Genomic DNA, 20,208 nt, shown 5'->3' on the forward strand with positions numbered 1-20,208 from the left:
GGGGAAAGGTACTTACTGTTCACCAAGCCTGGGGAATCCGTGGTTAATCCTAGAACTCACATTGTGAGAGGAGAGAACCAACTCCTTCAAATTGTCCTCTGTCTTATGCACTCCCCACCTGAGAAGAGAGAGAGAGAGAGACAGAGAGAGAGAGAGACAGAGAGAGAGACAGAGAGAGAGAGACAGAGAGAGAGACAGAGAGACAGAGAGAGACAGAGACAGAGAGAGACAGAGAGAAAGAGAGAGACACACACACACACACACAGAGAGAGAGAGAGAGAGAGAGAGAGAGAGAGAGAAGAACTAAATAAAATGCAATTTCAAAATTAAATGAACAAAGCACTTGAACCAAAGCACAGGACTGTTCCTTCATGCGCAGGCATGCAGTAGCTGAGAAGCTAGGATACCTGAAATCTCACTCTCAGCCGTGACAAGAGTGCATACAACCTTTCTAGAATGTTCCACAATGAAAATCAGTTTGGAATGGGTGTGAAGCCACAGGCAGCTTTTTGAAAAGCATCATTACTACTTCACTGTTAGTCTCTCCAAAGAGGGAATGAGCTCTATTAAAACATGAACACTGGTAAATGATGGGACAAGGATGGAGTCAAGTAGGATGGGAAAGCACATTATCATCGTCTGTGACTATGTAAGCCATATTGTTTTCCTGTGAATAGGTTAAGACAAACATTCAGGAAGAAAGCACATCTATTTTGCATTAAATCTCTACCTGGCTGAGTGCAGAAGATGGGAGTTGAAACCCTATTTAGTTCTGTGTATTATATCTGCCCCAAGCCAACATAGCTCTTGGTATTGGCAATGGAAACAATTTCTGAATGTTTTTCTAAACGACGACATGCTCAGATTTGGACAGATAGCTACCATGGACTGATTCTGTCAATTAATATTCTGTACCCATAAAAAGAGTTGTCTAAAGTCCTAATCAAACTAAGATAAATTAGATTACTTTTATACACCGAGAATGAATAGAAGTATACTGAAATAAAGTAATTTTGGCAAATTGATCATTGGTAGTCTTAAACTTGGCTGGACTTCTGGTTTCAGTTACTTCTGATTAGTGGAACTTTGAAGCTACTATTGCAAACCGTGGCTCAAGCCCAAAGTCACACCAAGGTCTTCTCCCTCCTCCTGGTCCCCGTTCACTCCACTTGTCTTTTCTCTTCTCTCTCTCTTTCTCTCTCTTTGTGTGTGTGTGTGTGTGTGTTTTAGGTTGTGAATCAAATCCAGATGCTGTCATTTTATATCATAAGTGATTGTCAAGACAAGATCTTTGCTAACATGGCAGTTTCTGAAAATGCTGATTGGTAATCCAGTCTGCATCTGAAACCGCTCGCCAAGCAAGCAGAGAGAAAGAGGGTCAGGCTTCCTGTCCCGTCACAACCTGCCTCGAGTTGGAGAGGGATGGGGAGAGGGAGGGGGAGGGGGAGAGGGAAAGGGAGAGGGAGAAGTCTTGATAGATTATAATTAAATCTATGTAGTCAGTCCCATATGTAAATCAAGAATACTTTATGAAAATGTTTATGTTGAATCATTTCAGAAAGAGGTTAGCTTGTTAATGCTTATGCAAGAAAAAAAATAGAAGCCATTACCAAGGAAAGCACAACAAATGACGTAAAAATATAATGCTCCGAGTCCACATAAGCTGTGGGTCTCAAGTCTTCACTGTTTTCAAAACTCAAAAGATTCACATGTGAATATAATTAGAAGACATACGAGCATATAAAATTCATTTTATGAGCCCAGCAAAAAAGTTGAATGATGAAACAAAGGATTTATGACTCTCTCTTTCTTTCTCTCTGTCTCTTTCCATTCATTCAAGCATATGCTTGCAAAAAGTTTATGGGCCAATATTATTTACAAGGCTTTAAGAGGAAATCCTAAGGAGACTATGAACCATGCATTAAAGGACTACTGTACCTGAGTGGCTTTAACTCTATGGATATATAAGCAAGGATGACTGACATTTTGAAACTGATACCATAATATATTAGTGAGTCCAAAAAGAGAAGCCTGGTAATTTAGTAGATATTAAACATGTATTTGGTATAAATATTATGTTTGTAAATTAGTTGTTTAAATGACACAATTCTATAAGTTGATGTACAACATAGTGTTTTCAGACACACACCGAGGAACAGATAGATCGAGCTAATAGGTTTCCTCCTCACACACTATCTTTTGTAATAACAACAACAAAAAAAACTACCCTTAGAGGTATTTTGAAATACATTATTATAACCACCAGACGGTTATGGCCTGTTATCCAATAGGTTTCTTAGGCTTTTCCTGCTTAGCTGGAATTGCACACCCCTGGACCAACCAACATCTCCCCTAGAGACTTCCATCCTACTGTTGGCTTCAGTTCACTGGAAATCTACATATAAATGAGATCACACACTATCTGAGTCTATGTGTCTGGCTTCCTGTTACATAACAATGTTCTGTAGGTTCACCAATATTGTTGAAATGACAAGATTTCCTTTTTAAAAAAGCCTTACAATATTGAATTGTTACTCGTTGATCCTTGGCCCGGGAATGCAGACATCTCTTCTATGTGTTCATTCCTTTTACTTTAGATGTGTGCTCATTGGTGACAACACTGATTCATATAGTCACTTCATTTTAAATTTAGAGTCTTTTTTCCCATTATTGTGCTCATCTGCATGCATGAGTGTGTGTGTGTGTGTGTGTGTGTGTGTGTGTGTGTGTGTGTGTGTAGGCTTATGTGTCTACATGCATGTGGAGGTCCTGGGTTGATGTTGGAAATCATCCTCCATCACTCTTCCACCTTAATCATCAAGGCAGGCTCTCTCATTCAAATCCAGAACCCATTCCTATGGGTAGTTTTGCTAGCTGGCGTGCTCTAGGAATCCCGTGCCATCAGGCCTACCCAGCATTTATGAGAGCTTCTTGTGATCCACACTCTGACAGTCCTCGTGCTTGAGTAGCAAGCGCTTCTACCACTGAGCCATATCCCCATCCTTTATTTCTATTTTTCTTGAACAAGTGCTGGTTATCATTATGGCTGTACATATATATATATATATATATATATATATATATATATATATATATCAATGTCATAAGGCAGTTTCTTTTTTTTTCCATTTTTTAATAGGTATTTAGCTCTTTTACATTTCCAATGCTATACCAAAAGTCCCCCATACCCACCCACCCCCACTCCCCTACCCACCCACTCCCCCTTCTTGGCCCTGGCGTTCCCCTGTACTGGGGCATATAAAGATTGCAAGTCCAATGGGCCTCTCTTTTCAGTGATGGCCGACTAGGCCATCTTTTGATACATATGCAGCTAGAGTCAAGAGCTCCGGGGTACTGGTTAGTTCATAATGTTGTTCCACCTATAGGGTTGCAGATCCCTTTAGCTCCTTGGCTACTTTCTCTAGCTCCTCCATTGGGAGCCCTGTGATCCATCCATTAGCTGACTGTGAGCATCCACTTCTGTGTTTGCTAGGCCCTGGCATAGTCTCACAAGAGACAGCTACATCTGGGTCCTTTCAATAAAATCTTGCTAGTGTATGCAATGGTGTCAGCGTTTGGATGCTGATTATGGGATGGATCCCTGGATATGGCAGTCTCTACATGGTCCATCCTTTCATCTCAGCTCCAAACTTTGTCTCTGTAACTCCTTCCATGGGTGTTTTGTTCCCAATTCTAAGGAGGGGCATAGTGTCCACATTTCAGTCTTCATTCTTCTTGAGTTTCATGTGTTTAGCAAATTGTATCTTATATCTTGGGTATCCTAGGTTTGGGGCTAATATCCACTTATCAGTGAGTACATATTGTGTGAGTTCCTTTGTGAATGTGTTACCTCACTCAGGATGATGCCCTCCAGGTCCATCCATTTGGCTAGGAATTTCATAAATTCATTCTTTTTAATAGCTGAGTAGTACTCCATTGTGTAGATGTACCACATTTTCTGTATCCATTCCTCTGTCGAGGGGCATCTGGGTTCTTTCCAGCTTCTGGCTATTATAAATAAGGCTACAAGTAGACCAATGGAATAGGATTGAAGACCCAGAAATGAACCCACACACCTATGGTCACTTGATCTTCGACAAGGGAGCTAAAACCATCCAGTGGAAGAAAGACAGCATTTTCAACAATTGGTGCTGGCACAACTGGTTGTTATCGTGTAGAAGAATGCGAATCGATCCATACTTATCTCCTTGTACTAAGGTCAAATCTAAGTGGATCAAGGAACTTCACATAAAACCAGAGACACTGAAACTTATAGAGGAGAAAGTGGGGAAAAGCCTTGAAGATATGGGCACAGGGGAAAAATTCCTGAACAGAACAGCAATGGCTTGTACTGTAAGATCGAGAATTGACAAATGGGAACCAAAGAAACTCCAAAGTTTCTGCAAGGCAAAAGACACCGTCAATAAGACAAAAAGACCACCAACAGATTGGGAAAGGATCTTTACCTATCCTAAATCAGATAAGGGACTAATATCCAACATATATAAAGAACTCAAGAAGGTGGACTTCAGAAAATCAAATAACCCCATTAAAAATTGGGGCTCAGAACTGAACAAAGAATTCTCACCTGAGGAATACCGAATGGCAGAGAAGCACCTGAAAAAATGTTCAGCATCCTTAATCATCAGGGAAATGCAAATCAAAACAACCCTGAGATTCCACCTCACACCAGTCAGAATGGCTAAGATCAAAAATTCAGGTGACAGCAGATGCTGGCGTGGATGTGGAGAAAGAGGAACACTCCTCCATTGTTGGTGGGATTGCAGGCTTGTACAACCACTCTGGAAATCAGTCTGGCAGTTCCTCAGGAAACTGGACATAGTACTACCGGAGGATCCAGCAATACCTCTCCTGGGCATATATCCAGAAGATGCCCCAACTGGTAAGAAGGACACATGCTCCACTATGTTCAAGGCAGTTTCTTTTCTTCACATCTTCACAGAGGCTTTTTAATCTCTTATGTTTTGGTTAATGGCCATCTCAACAGGTTCAAGCCCATAGAGAAAGACCAATGAGAAGGAGATTATGATGTCCAGCCAATTGTGAGCTTCATGAATGTGTGGCAGCCCTGCTAGGGTGTTGTGAATTGTGAAGGTGTGGGTTTCATTACTAGGATTGAGTGTAGTGTTACACCCAAGTTACTCATGTGCTCACTTACATTTTATTTTATACATATTATAAATTAGTTTTAAAGTTAGCATACAAAGTAGCAAACTCCATTAAGACATTTTGATACATCTGTATTACAATGTTTTGTTATTCTTCTTAATCCTTCTCCTCAGTTACCCTCTCCCATTCACTCTGACCCTACTTATTGGTTCTCTCTCTCTTGTTAAGTAGCCTTCTCTGCTTTCTTGTTATTCTATCAGCGCTCTTCTTCCCTCCCTTCCTGAAGGACATCTCCCTCCCCTCTCACGGTCCCCTTTCTAACTTAATAAACTACACAGAGTACTCAAATTTACATTCCATGTGTGAGGGAAGCATGATATTTTTGTCTTCCCAATCCCGGCTTATTTTGCTTCACATTATGGTGTCCACTTCCACCGATTTTCCTGTAAATGTCATGTCTTAGTCAGGGTTTCTATTCCTGCACAAACATCATGACCAAGAAGCAAGTTGGGGAGGAAAGGGTTTATTCGGCTTACACTTCCATACTGCTGTTCATCACCAAGGAAGTCAGGACTGGAACTCAAGCAGGTCAGAAAGCAGGAGCCGATGCAGAGGCCATGGAGGGATGTTCTTTACTGGCTTGCTTCCCCTGGCTTGCTCAGCCTGCTTTCTTATACAACCAAAACTACCTGCCCTGAGATGGTCCCACCCACAAGGGACCTTTCCCCCTTGATCACTAATTGAGAAAATGCCTTACAGTTGGATCTCATGGAGGCATTTCCTCAACTGAAGCTCCTTTCTCTGTGATAACTCCAGCTGTGTCAAGTTGACACAAAACTAGCCAGTACAATTGACCCCTTGTCAACTTGACACACAAAAACATCACTAGTAAGCCTCAACCCTTACATTCTTATTCATCCCCAAGATCTAAATAACTTTAAAAGTCCCACAGTCTTTACATATTCTTAAAATTTCAATCTCTTTAAAATATCCATCTCTTTTAAAATTCAAAGTCTTTTTACAATTAAAAGTCTCTTAACTGTGGGCTCCACTAAAACAGTTTCTTCCTTCAAGAGGGAAAATATCAGGGCACAGTCACAATCAAAAGCAAAAGTCAATCTCCAACCGTCCAATGTCTGGGATCCAACTCACGATCTTCTGGGCTCCTCCAAGGGCTTGGGTCAGTTCTCCAGCCAGGCCCTTTGTAGCACACACGTCATCCTCTAGGCTCCAGATGCCTGTACTCCACTGCTGCTGCTGCTCTTGGTGGTCATCTCATGGTACTGGCATCTCCAAAACACTGCATGACCCCTTCAGTCCTGGGCCTTCAATTGCAACTGAGGCTGCACCTTCACCAATGGCCTTCCATGGCCTCTCACAGTGCCGAGCCTCAACTGCTTTGCGTGACCCCTTCATGCCTTCAAAACCAGTACGACCTGGATGACCCTTACATATTACCAAGTCCTGCTACAGCAGGAGTACAACCTTGGCCATCTCTGGAACACAGCCTCTTTGTGCTTTCAGAAAACACTTCTCAGAAGATGTCACCTCAACGATGCTGGTCTCTTCTTAATCACCGCTAATTTCTTAGCTCCAGCTAACCAGCATCAATAGTCCCAGTAATGCCAAGTTTTTGCTTTAGTAGTTCTGGTATCTTGTTAATCACAGCTGATTCTTCAGCCCCAGCTAACCAGAACCACAGAATCTTCATAATCAAAACAGAAATGGCCCTGAAGAGAGTCTTTAATTTTCCCTCTGAAATTTCACAAACCAGACCTCCATCTTCTGCACTGTTCTCAACATTATCTTCCGAGCTCCTACACAACATCTGACAGAGCTCTTAACAGCGAATGGATCTTCAAGCCCAAAGTTCCAAAGTCCTTCCACAGTCCTCCCCAAAACATAGTCCGGTTGTCACAGGAATACCCCACTCTGCTGGTACCAATTTGTCTTAGTCAGGGTTTCTATTCCTGAACAAACATCATGACCAAGAAGCAAGTTGGGGAGGAAAGGGTTTATTCGGCTTACACTTCCATACTGCTGTTCATCACCAAGGAAGTCAGGACTGGAACTCAAGCAGGTCAGAAAGCAGGAGCCGATGCAGAGGCCATGGAGGGATGTTCTTTACTGGCTTGCTTCCCCTGGCTTGCTCAGCCTGCTTTCTTATAGAACCAAAACTACCTGCCCTGAGATGGTCCCACCCACAAGGGACCTTTCCCCCTTGATCACTAATTGAGAAAATGCCTTACAGTTGGATCTCATGGAGGCATTTCCTCAACTGAAGCTCCTTTCTCTGTGATAACTCCAGCTGTGTCAAGTTGACACAAAACTAGCCAGTACATGTCAGTATTTTATTTTCCTTTGAGGTTGAATAAATTCCATTGTACACACAGCTAAATTGTCTTTAGCCATTCACAGATCCCTGGATCAATTCCTTGTTTTGACTATTGTGAACAGTGCTGCAGTAAACATAAATATTGCAAGTATCTCTGAGGTATGTTGACTTAGAGTCCTTTGGGTAGATACCCAGGAGTGATACAACAGAGTTGTACAGTAGTTCTATGCTTAGTTTTTTCTTTCTGTAGTGGATGGACTGACGTCTATAGTGGATTGACTGCTTTGCATTTCTACCAGCAGTGTATAAGGCTCCTTGTTCCCTAGTGTCTCAGCAGCATTTGTTGTTTTAATGACTGCCATTCTGACTGAGGTGAGAGGGAATCTCAGTGTAGTTTTAATCTGCATTTCTTTCATGGCTAATGGACATTTAAAAATGTTTGTAGGCCATTTACACTTCATATTTAAGAACTATTCATTTCATGAGCCCATTCATTGATTGAGTTTCTTAGCTTTATTGATATTTAGGTTTTGTTGAGTTCTTTATATATTCTAGATATTAATCTTTTCTCAGTTAATGGAGATTTCCCCCACTGTTCTGTGAGCTATTTCCTTACTAAGTAATTGCTTCTTCACTGTTTAGAAGCTTTGGAATTGTATGCAGGATCATTTGTCAATTCTAGATTTTGCCTTGGGCTGTCAGAGGTCCTTGCCCATGTTTGCGTTTTGCAGTGTTTTTTCCCTCTAGCCATCTCAGAATTCATATCTGACATAAAGGTCTCCAACTCATTTTTAATTACTTTTTGTATAGGAGGAAAGATAAGGGGTATAGTTTTATTCTTCTACGCATGGATATCACTTTTCCTGAAACAATTTCTTGAAGGAAAAAACGCCTTTTCTCTGGTGAATGCTTTTGATCTTTGCCAAAAATCAGGTAGTTGTAACTGTGTGGTTTTATTCCTGGGTCCCATATTCGTGTGTGTGTGTGTGTGTGTGTGTGTTCATGTGTGTGCAGGTACATGATTTTCAGCCACCAAAACTATGAATTTTTGAAGCTACAAGCCCAATAACACAGAGACAGTTTTGGTGAGGGTCTGCATGTCTGTATCATATCACGGCAGATGGCAATATGAAGTGGGGAACATTCAGGAAGGAGGAATTATCTGATCATACAGGAAGCAACATTATGTATAAGTCTGGTTCTTTTATAATTAGTTCAGAGCCTCTCAGGAATACTTTAATTGTTTCTGAGGGCAGTGCTTTATATAGACCTCACTCTAGGTATCTGCCACTTGAAACTCTCACCAGTTATTAACACTACCACACAGGAAAAAAAACAAAAACAACCAACCAACTAACCAACCAATTAACCAACCAACTAACCAACCAACCAAACAAACAAACCCTGAAACCAAAACACCAAATCTTAGGGGGAGCAAACCACATACAATCCACAGTATAGTTATTTGAATGAGAATGGCCCCCATAGGCTCATATGTTTGAAGGCTGAGGCCCCAGGTGGTGGAACAGTTTGGGAAGGATTGTTGGCAGGGATATGTCACTGGCTTTGAGATTTCAAAATTCCATGCTATTCCCAGTTAGATTTCTGTCTTTGCCTCATGCTTATGACATCAAGATGCATGCCTCACACCCTGGACTGCCTATTGTCATACTCTCTACTATTATGGTCACACCCTAAAGAAATGCTTTCTTTTGTACGTGGCCTTGATTATAGTGTCTCATCACAGCAATACAAGTGAAAGCAGGACACAGCACATACTGAGAACTCATTACAAGATTTTTGGGTGTGTACAAAAGTTGGTTTGGTAGCATTGTTTGAATGTGACTAATGTATGTGGTTCTTGAAAAGGATAGAATTTGTGGCTTTTTCCTCCCAGATTGTCGGGAGCATACTTCCAGGAAGAGGGGAAACAGAGTATGTGGCATCTTCACTAAAAGCCATGTGTCTCTGTATCAGCAAAGCAAGAGACTTGTGATTAGGTCTCTCTCTAGGCTCCTAATTTCTGCCCAGAAAAAAGTTACTGAGAGGGGCAGAGCAGATGCTCACACCGGGAGGGTACCAGTTTGCTGCCAGAAGCTCAGCTGCAAGCTTGGGTAACCTTTCCATGTCCTCTGCAGCCCGAGAAAGCATGCAGCTCTGGGCCAGGACCATCTCAGAGTTAAAGATGTTCAGTCCAAGGCCAGAAAATGAGCAAACTGATGGTTATATAAGACCTTACTTCACTTGTATCTCTTGGAGTCTCACAAGTCTCATCTCCATTAGACAAAAAGAGTCTCGTTAAGCCAGAAGACTGTCTCAAATCTAAAGAGACCTCAGTAACATAGGTCTGTAGGACCCCACGAGACAAAGATGTTATACTAGAAGCAGCAAGAACCTAGGGCTCCATCAGGGGGTAAAAATTGGTTTGTATGATGATAGCCTTAAAAAAAATCCTAAAGCAATTTATGAGATGAGAATCTTGAGGCCAGAATGTGAAATCTAAACTAAAGTATCTGTGGTACTGGTGTGCAAGAAATGAATTCAAGGCTCACTGACAACTTTCCAGCTAGCCTGGGCTAGTGGCCATCAAACTGTGGTCCACAGAACAATAACTGCAGCACTTGGAAATATATTGAAAATGCCAATTCTCAGGCTCCACATGAAATCACTGGTTACCGAATATTCTGTGATTTTTTTTTTTTGTTCCGTTTTTGGTTGAGACAAGGTCTTGAGTAGCCAGGCTGACCTTGAACTCAGTAAGTAGATGAGTTTAGCCCTGAACTCCTGATCTTGCTGCCTCTATCTCCTAATTGCTGGAATTACAGTTGTGGGCCAGCAGCAGTCTGGCTAGCAGCAGTCTAGCTAGCAGTCTGTTTCAACTGGTGAGTTCAGTTGGTGCTAATGTAAAAAACAAAAAGAAAACAAAAAAGCAAACAAAGAATAAACAAAAGCTCCTGGTATAGACTGACAAATTGACATTAGAGAGGCTTCCTCCAGCAGCTGATAGAAATAGATGCAGAGACCCACAGCCAAACATTAGCCAGAACTCAGAGAATCCTGCAGAAGAGGGAAAGGAGGATTGTAGGAGGCAAAGGGATCAAGGATACCCCAAGAAAATCCACAAAATCAACTAACTTGGACTTATAGGAGCTCACAGAGACTGAACTGCCTCCTAGGGAGCCTGCATGGGACTGACCTAGGCCCTCTGCATAGATGTTACAGTTGTGTAGCCTGATCGTCTTGTGAGATTCCTAATAGTGGGAGCTGGGGCTGACTCTGACCTTTTAACCTACTTTTGGGATCCTTTCCCCCTACTGGGTTGCTTTGTCTAGCCATAATAGGAGAGAGGTGTCTAGTCTTACTACAACTTAATATGCCATGTCTGGTTGATATCCCTGGGAGGCCTTCCCTTTTCCCTGGAATTGTGGGGAGGATTTTGGCGGTGGGTGGGTGAGTGAGGTGGAAACCTAGTGTGATGGAAACTCCCAGGAATCTACAAGGGTGACCTAAGACTTCTAGTAATGGGGATACAGGAGGAGGCGTGGATAGGGGATGAAAGAGGAGAGGGGGAGATGGGAAGACAAGGGGGAGGGGAAATTGCTGTTGGATGTTAAGATATGAGACAATAGATACATAAATTAAAAAAAAAAAAACAGAGTGACAGGTAGAAGTCAGTGCTTGGGAGCACGGGCATGTGGATCTCTGTGAGTTTGAGGCCAGCTTGTCTACATAGTGAGTTTCAAAGCTACACAGTGAAACCCTGTCTCAAAAAGATTTTTTCTTCTTACAAGAATGTAAGAATGGAGATAGGTGATGTGCAGGCAAAGGCACAATGATTGACAGCACTACATTAAGATCTTTAAGACAGCGGTTTACATTCATTTATTTTTGAGGACATACAGCAATTGACAAAAGCGGGATTGGATGTGGCAGCATGTGAATCTGCTAGATTTGGGGTCTATTTTATTTCACTGTTCTTCCCTAAGTGCAGACACCTGCAGGTCTTTCTGTCTTTCCTTCATATTTGTTCTGGTTGAAGCTATTATTGGTCCTCATTTTTTTCATCAGAGTCTGTAAAGGGAGGAAAACATGGAAAGATGTAACTCTTTAAAATGAACCAGCAGCTCCTGTTTCTGTTAGATTTTACCTCTGTTCCACTTTTCCTCCAGCCACTGGCTTCCTGCATTTGCATTGACTGAAAGGGGGCCTGTGTGAGACAGATTCGGTGGTGAGAGAAAGCCACCAGATCCTCATTGATGGTGTCCACATGGTAGTATAAATTCTGGCTTCCTTCCTGACTTAGCTATTTCTCTGTGTGAGTCTCTCTGCGCTTGCTCCATGTTCTGAGCTGTGTGTGCATCCAGTCTCAGCTCCTTTCATCTCTGGGCCTTTCCTCAGTATATCAACTCCAGCCCTCCATTGTGGGGCATTGGGCTATACACAGACAGTCTGGTCTCCAGTCGAGTTGAGGTGTGGAACCCTGGGACCCAGTGGTGATAATTCACCTACATGGGACGGTAGGCATTCCCTCCTGTCTCCTGGAACCCTGGCTCCTGTCAAAGTTACCACCACCACAGCCACCACAGCCCCCAGAGGCCCCACAGGAGAAGTGTGGCTTTTAGTCACGTAGACAATGTCCCAAGCTTCTGACCTTCAGGCTAGACTCCTCCCAGTTACCTAGCAATAGTAAGATAACAGCCCACCATAAGAGCCCCACCTCTCTCTCCTCTCACTTTCTTCCTCTCTCTTCTCTCTCTCCCTCTTACTCTTTCTTACTCTAGCCTTTTCTCTCTCTCTCCTTCCCCCCCTTCTCTCTTCTTGGCCATGGCCAGTCTCTCTCTTACTTTCTCTCTTTCCCCCTGCCTTTCTACAATAAAGCTCTAAAACCATAGACTGTCTCTGTTCATCAAGGCCCACTATGCTTGGACAGTGCGGTAAGGCTTTCCTTTAATGAGCAGTTTCTAATCTCCCGTCAGAAGGCTTTCCTGTGCTCCAGCCATGGACCGGAATAAGGACTCTCGCCTTCACCTGCGTGGGAACCTCTCTCCCTCTGCCCTCTCTCCTGTAACTCCAGGGCCGAGGGTGTTGTTCTGGGGCCCCTGGTATCGGGGGGCTGCCCCTTGTCCACCCCCTCCCCGCTGAGTGGGGTCCAGTGGCTCGGCACAGCCAAATGCCCATCCGGGGCCGAGTGGAAAGCGTCTGGCAGCCCTCCTGTGTCCGCCTGCCCCAGAGCACAGGAGGGACTCTGGCTGGACCCAAGCTCTTTCCCTCTCCCGTCTTTCCTCTACCCCTTAGCCCCACACTCCATGATCAGTTTCAAAGCCCATCGTGCTGTGCACATTCAGAATACAAAGTTCCCTGGATTGTGTCCACTGGCATATAAATACAAGGGTGGAGGCTCCAGTGAACATCTTGATTGGCCAGACACAAAGAAATCCACGTCAACGTGTTTTCATAAGAAATAGGGGAGCTCTGTTAAATGCTTTGGCAAAGGAAACTCATGTGGCTCAACATCTCCTGGCTTCCCCATCATTCATCCTGAGGAAAGGAATAGATTCCCCCATCATAGCCCTGGTTATTAAAGTGCAGAACTAGGTTCCAGGAAAACGAGCAAGGCAGCCTGCATCTCAGTAATGTGGAGTTGGGTGGCAGCTCTGGAGAAAGTGTCACACTGCAGGGAGCCCTGATCTTCTGCTAACCCATTCTGTTTGTTGGAAAAAGAAGCACTTGTCAATGCTTTGTCTAGCACCTATCATCTGTGGTCTCCTGAATGGAAGACTTTTCAGAGCTGAGCTGATAATTCAGATCTGAAATAACCCTCTGCAGCAAGTAGAATACCCAGAGAAGTAATATATAAATATAGAGTGTCGACTGGTGCAGAGGCCATTCTTGTTTCTCCTACCTCATTTCTGCCCCCCCCCCCCCGCCCCCCAGGGCACTTCCATGGTGGCCTGGCTCTATTAGGAGCTGCAAGATGTGAGGTCACATCTGTATGGAGTCTCAGTCTAAAACAATAGCTTTTTCCTGGTCCTGTGGACAACGGAGGGAAAAAAAAAAAAAAAAGCCTGTCCAGACAGATAACTATGTTGCAAGTCTCTGTTAACCTCCCACAAATTCTGGCTTCCCAGTCTTAAGTCTCCCGGAAGCTGCTCAGTGAAGCCAACTTCCCTCTACACAGAGAGAGTCAGGTAAAGAGATGGTAACAATGGAAGTGCGCTAGATTGTTGCTGTTCTGTGTGAGCAGACTTAGAAAACATCCTTGCTTCTGTATCAGGATCCTCAATTTTCTCCTCCTACTCCCCACTTCAACTACTGAGAACGAAGTTCTCAGAGGCCAGGGGATTTCTTCCTTGGGTCTCTCAGGCTTCCCTCTCTCTGACCTTCTGAACAAGAGTCTTTTTTCCTCTTGGCTGTTTTGGGCTTTGTAAAGGAGAATTAAATAGAGAAAATAAAAAAGGGTCATACAGATGGAGTCAGGGAGTTTTATGTATGACACAATGCGCTAGCGGCTTCAGTATGAAAGCAATTGTTGGTGCTTTCATCCCCCTGCCTCAAAGTGTTTCTGGGGTATAAGAGAAGCTGAGATGTTACCAAGCCCCACCGACTCACCATCGGACCCAGGCTGTTCCTTTTCTTCATTCATGCCTGTATTAGAAGGTTCGTTATCTTTGGGATCTGAAACCAAAAATGTAAAAAATTAGTTGTCAAATATAATCAGCAGCCTGTGAGATGTTCTGAGTTAGTGCTTTTCAAACTTTGTGCCAAGAGCCATGATAAAATATACACATCTTTCATATCATAGTTCAGGTTATGTGTTTGTATACATGCAGATTAACCAAAAATTCCTTTCTACAATGCCCTTTTCTAATTCCCTTTTGTTTACTACCATTCTTTCAAAAGAATTTTTTTGAGAAAGGGTTCCACTGTGTATCCCATGCTGGTTTCTAACTCTGAATAGAATTAGTGAACTGCTTACATGCAAGGATCACAGGCATTGCCATGCCTCACGTCATATATGTGTGGATATAATATTAATTAGCATATGTAAGTAATACATATCTTAACATACAGATGATATGTTTTTAACATTTTGTATATACTATTGCATGTATAGGATTTACTTATCTATTGTCTTGTTCATTTTATTTCATTTCACCATCTCTTCCTTCCTTGATTCCTGTTCTGTTCTATTCTGCCCTGTCCTGTTCTATCCTTTCAAAGTTCAGTGGGAAAAAAAATCTGTTCTTAACTCATCTATTATCAATTTTATAATATTTCATTGGAAAAGCCCTAGTGATTAAATTGGTTTTCTTAACCATTAATTAATTTTTTGCAGCCAACATAAGGCTATAGACTGTTTTTTTATGACTCACAAAGAATGATATGGCATGGTTGATTTTAATGTTCATTCAGTTCTAAGACTGAAATCAGTGCCACTTTCTCTACTCTGTCAGGGAACTCAGGTGACTTGAGTTCTGCATAAAAATCTCACTTGCCAGAAGTGCTAAGCACCTCAAGTTCTAACTGGCAACATAAATTGGAGTTATTCTAGAGGATGTGTTCTCTGCGATTTGGTTTCTCTCCTTCTCATCCTGGAAAGAGGACAGTTACCTTCTTCATGACAGATTTTATGGATTTTTCTCAGCTCTCTCAGGTCCTCAGTGCACTCCAGCATCTCATTAAGTATTGATTGACACTGGTTGGCCTTCCTGAAGGAATCCTGCCTGTGTGTGCATGCGATTTAGACTTCTTAAGCTCTGCTGAGCCTGGCACTGAGTTCTTGGGATAGTGATGTGGGCTGGAAAAGACCTCCATAGGGCCACTGATATGACCGAGCTAGTTCAAAAGGCCTGGTCTCCAACTATTACATAACCTTATAGCCAAACATCCCATGAGTCCTAACTATTTTCCTAGGTCTGTTAGTCTATTTTGTATCATTTGACCTAACCCAGATCCCTTACTGTTTGGGGGAGCTATGTGCTTTTGGCCTTGCCTTGGTTCCCTCCAAGGCCTCTTTGCCATGTTCTTTTCCTTCTGGTAGATGTTTTACACAATCCTCTTTTTTCTCTCCCCTTCACTTACACACCTTCCCCCAACCCCCTAAATCACATGAAAGAAGGAGCCATCATTCTATAGACCAGATTCCATGTCATCTATTCTTGGAAGTCTTTCTTGATGATCCCAGTTACCACAGGGTAGCCCAAGTTGCTTCCATTCTATCCTGAGCCTCTGTGACAGGAACCAACAGCTTGAGTCCTGTACCCATATCAATCCCTCACATATTGTAGTCTAAACCTTCTCATAATATTGAAAGACTTCGGGAGGTGGTTAAAGGAGAATAGACCCCTCATGGATTCTCCCAAAACAGGCTCATGGGAATTCATTTGTGCTTGTTCTTCATGTGAAGACAGATACATAAGTGTGTGGCTCTCACCAGATTCTTCATCTCAACATGTCCCTTGACCCGTGGAAGTGACTTCCAGTTGTTTTTTAGAATAATGTCTAGAATAAACACAGTCATCTCTCGGAACTGAAAGTCTCCTCTTTGCACTGATATTTCACATGTTAAAAAGAAGCTAACTTTGAAGGTAGGTGTCTTAGTTTGGGTTTTGTTGCTGTGAAGAGACACCATGACCAAGGCAGCTCTTCTAAAGGCAGACATTTAGTTGGGGTTGGCTTATGGTTTCAGAGGTTCAGTCCATTTCCATCATGGTAGGAAGGATGGCAGTGTGCAGGTAGACTTGGTGCTGGAGAAGCCAAGAGTTCTAGATCTAGATCTAAAGGTAGTAAAGAGACTGTCTTCTGGAGGCAGCCAGGAAGGGACTGGAATTTCACACTGGGCAAGCATAGAGAACTCAACCCTCACCATGACATACTTCTTCAATAAGGCCACACCTACTCCAATAAGACCACACCTCCTAATAGTGCCACTCTCCATGTGCCAAGCATGCAACTACATGAGTCTATGGGGGCCAAACCTATTCAATCCACCACAGGCATGTATATGTTTGATGTGTTTTTAAGGCACCAGCACCTAGCAGAGCTCCTTCCTCTCTCCCTCCCTCCTCCCATCCATATGTGACATAAAAATACATATGACATGAAAACTACCTCGGAAAAAAATATAAATACACAATACAACATTATTAACTATGCTGTGATGGTTTGCATTTACTTGGCCCAGGGAGTGGCACTGTTAGAAGGTATGGCACTGTGGGAGTAGGTGTGTCACTGTGGCTGTGGGTTATAAGACCCTCCTCCTAGCTGCCTGGAAGCCAGCATTCTCTGGCAGCCTTCAGATGAAGATGTGGAACTCTCAGCTCCTCCTGTACCATGCCTACCTGGATGCTGCTATGCTCTCACCTTGTTGATAATAGACTGAACCTTTGAACCTGTAAGCCAGCCCCAATTAAATGTTGTCCTTATAAGAGTTGTCTTGGTCATGGTGTCTGTTCACAGCAGTACAACCCTGACTAAGACACATGCATTCTGTTTGGTGGCAGATCTCTAGAACCCTTCATGCTACATGACCAGTACAGTGCTGTTCCTGAACACAGACATGCCTATTTATTGCTCTTCAGCTATCTCAGTTCCCAAGCAACTTTCAAGACATGTTGAGGCTTTTCTCTTTCATGTTAACTGATCTTTCCTCTCCCTCTGAGTATTTAGATTGCCAATCATGTTTCCTTCATTTTGACCTACAAAACCATTTTCTTAAGCTGCTTAATTAATTGTCAGTCTTGATGTATCATAGGCTCTTAGGTCCTTTTCTGGCACAGTGTGTGTGACTAGAACCTTTGTGCTGGCTAGTCTTGAGTCAAGCCTAGTATGGCTGTACTCTGAGAGGTTTTGCCAGCACCTGATTAAGACAGATGCAGACACTCACAGCCAACCATTTGACTGAGCCTGGGGAACCAAAAGGAAGAGTTAGGGAAAGACTGAAGGAGCTGAAGGGGATTTCAATTCCACAGGAAGAACAATATCACCAACTAATCAGAACCCTCAGAGCTCCCAGGGACTAAACCACCAACCAAAGAGTATACATGGCTGGGTCCATGGCTCCCAATACATATGTGACAGAGGACTGCCTTATCTGGCATCAATGGGAGGGGAGGTGCTTAGTCCTGTGGAGGCTTGTTGCCGCAGTGAACGGGGGATGTTAGAGGGGTGAGGTGGGAGTGGGTGAGTGGGGGGACCACCCTCTTAGAGGCAAAGGGGAGGGAGATGGGATGGGGGGTTGCAGAGGGGAGACTGGGAAGGGGACAACATTTGACATGTAAATAAATAAAATAATAAAACTTTCTTTCTTTGAAACTTGGTGCACATTCTTAGATTAAAAGGAACATTTTTTTTTCTCCTCCCACCTCAGTCTGCAAGCATTCATGGCCTTGGGCTCTTCCTGGTTGTCATCTATGGAGGGGCCAGAGGCCTTTTGATGTTTTAAAACTCAGTGTATTGTCTAAATTCCAGAACAGTATTAAGTTAATTGATGAAATGTCATACCCTCCTACATGTATCTTCTCAACAGTGAGTTAAAAACAGAGATCTCCAAGCTCAGAGATTCAGTCTCTCATTATTTTTAAGTTTCTGAGTTTTGGAATATCTGGGGCAGTGGGTTTAGTTTTTTGTAAGCGATAAAAGGTCCAAAGGTAGCAAAGTAATCTAGATCTCTGTTAATAAAAATTCAGCCTATTCTACACCACATTCTTTTACAAGACACTCTATAATCAAGAATAGTTGGAAAATTTAGGACCAGCTACCAGTCAGTGAGTCATATACAGTTTTGTAGCCCTTTCTAAAGAAAGAAAATTATAGCTCTAGTCTGCCAAAAGAAGGTAGCCACCCAGAGGAGCTGTAAATTTTAAAAATAAAAGAGCTCCAGTTAAAACCAGATGCCCCTTGGACTTATAGAGCCCCCCCCCCCCCGCCACCTCCACTCTGCCCTGGGCTGTGTTTGTTTTGGCTCCATCCTAGGGATTTGGTCATCAGCCAAGCTCTGAATTCCCCAGCCTCACACTCTGCCCACACCTCCACTAAATCCTCCTTGGTCTGAACCAAGAGCCTTCCGCCAGTTTCTTTTTATTAGTTCATTCTGAAAGACAGCAACTGTCTTAGATGGTTAGAAACGGCAGCGATCGGGTCTTAGATCTTTTAAAAATCACCTCTGGTTGGACTTTGATTCCTAGTTAGCCTTTTCTTCCTTATGTGGTATAAACCCGCCAGAGTCAATGTTTCTCTCAGTTATCTTCACCTCCTTGCCTTAGCCCTCTTCCTCCTCAAATGCCAAGTGAACAACAAGACTGAGCTCATTCTCCATCCCACATTCCGTGCTGATGGGAAAAATCACCTCAGCAACTATTTAAAGCCTAAGTAAGCAAAGGAGTAGAATATCGAGAAAAAGAAGAAAACTTTTCAGAGACAATTCGTTATTCCAAATAAAGGCAGCATGAGAAACCTCAGAATAAGTTTTGGAGCACAGCATTGAGTGTTGTCATTCTCACAGAATGGAATGGAGGTACACACTAATATTTGGGATGGATGCCCAGGCTAATATTTGGGGGCACCTTCCACCTCTGCATCCAGGCAGCTGGGCATTGTTTTTAGGGAATCCCACAACCACACACTGGACTCCCTACAAATTTTGATCTCTGACTTCCAAGGAACTCCCCGTACCTTTTCTGAATGGTTTATCCTTTTAAAAAGTAGCTATTTCAAACTCTGCCCTTCTTCATTGTGGTCTCTGAATCTCTGGATCTGGCCTTGTCTCCTGCTTTGTTCTGCACTTTCTTTGCTTGCACAGGTACCTCCATCTGCAATCATTGTCTCTTCCTCCAGACTTAACACTAAACATGTTCCTAGTTTAGGACTGGCCCTGTATTCTGTCCTGAGGACTCATCTACCTACTCTCCTGTAGCTTCATCCCTTTCCTCTCCAGTGGTGGGGAAACATTGACACCCACCTATCCAGACATCCACACATTTCTTTCTATGTTTGAATTCATAAGCAATGTCTATTGAAACCAAGTTGAATACATGAGAGACTACAGGTGAAGTGTCCTTTCTCTAGTCACCTGTGACCTCTTCCTAAAGGTCACCAGAGTTACCATTTTCTAATAAGAAGTAATGATTGCTGATCACTCTATATCCTCATATTTTGCCCAATTCTGTCTTATGCTCAAAGACATGTGTTCATTGCTCAGTAGACATGCTCACTTACAGGATTCCTCAAAACCTTCTTCATCTTCATTTCTATTCTTTACTTCAGAAATGCTTTGCTGGTCATTCTTTTTTTTTTTAAGATTTATTTATTATTTATATGAGTACACTTTAGCTGCCTTCAGACACACCAGAAGAGGGTATCAGATCCTGCTATAGATGGTTGTGAGCTACTATATGGTTGCTAGGAATTGAACTCGGGACCTCTGGAGGGGCAGTCAGTGCTTTTAACTGCTAAGGCATTTCTCCAGCCCTGCCAGTCATTCTTAAGAGTTAGCACACATAGTAAATGACAAAGGCAGTAGAGGCATTCATCATGGGGACTCTAACTTATCCAAGCTGTTCTTAGGACAGACATAAATAGCTTCACATTCCTAACTCATTTGGGTCCCACTATCAGAGGAGTATTATTCCAGGGAATGATATGTCTTAAGGCCAAAATCCCTGGGCAGTGTGTGTGTGTGTGTGTGTGTGTGTGTGTGTGTGTGTGTGTGTACATACATGTGTATATGTGTAGGCCAGAGGTTA

At 42.9% G+C, this 20,208-nt stretch overlaps 1 protein-coding gene across 1 annotated transcript in view; it reads right to left on the reverse strand.

Moving 5' to 3' along the window:
* Nucleotides 1–11,325: 11,325 nt before the first annotated feature.
* Nucleotides 11,326–20,208, reverse strand: part of Mdh1b (malate dehydrogenase 1B, NAD (soluble)) — a 31,492-nt gene continuing 22,609 nt past the window's right edge. The window contains exons 10-11 of the mRNA NM_029696.4: nt 14,075–14,140; nt 11,326–11,536 (exon numbers count right to left, since the gene is read on the reverse strand). Coding sequence (NP_083972.3) covers nt 11,508–11,536; nt 14,075–14,140 — 95 coding nt within the window. The 3' untranslated portion in view covers nt 11,326–11,507. The remainder of the gene's footprint in view (nt 11,537–14,074; nt 14,141–20,208) is intronic.

This window comes from Mus musculus, chromosome 1 (genome assembly GCF_000001635.26).
Source record: "Mus musculus strain C57BL/6J chromosome 1, GRCm38.p6 C57BL/6J".
Taxonomy (NCBI): Eukaryota; Metazoa; Chordata; class Mammalia; order Rodentia; family Muridae; genus Mus; species Mus musculus.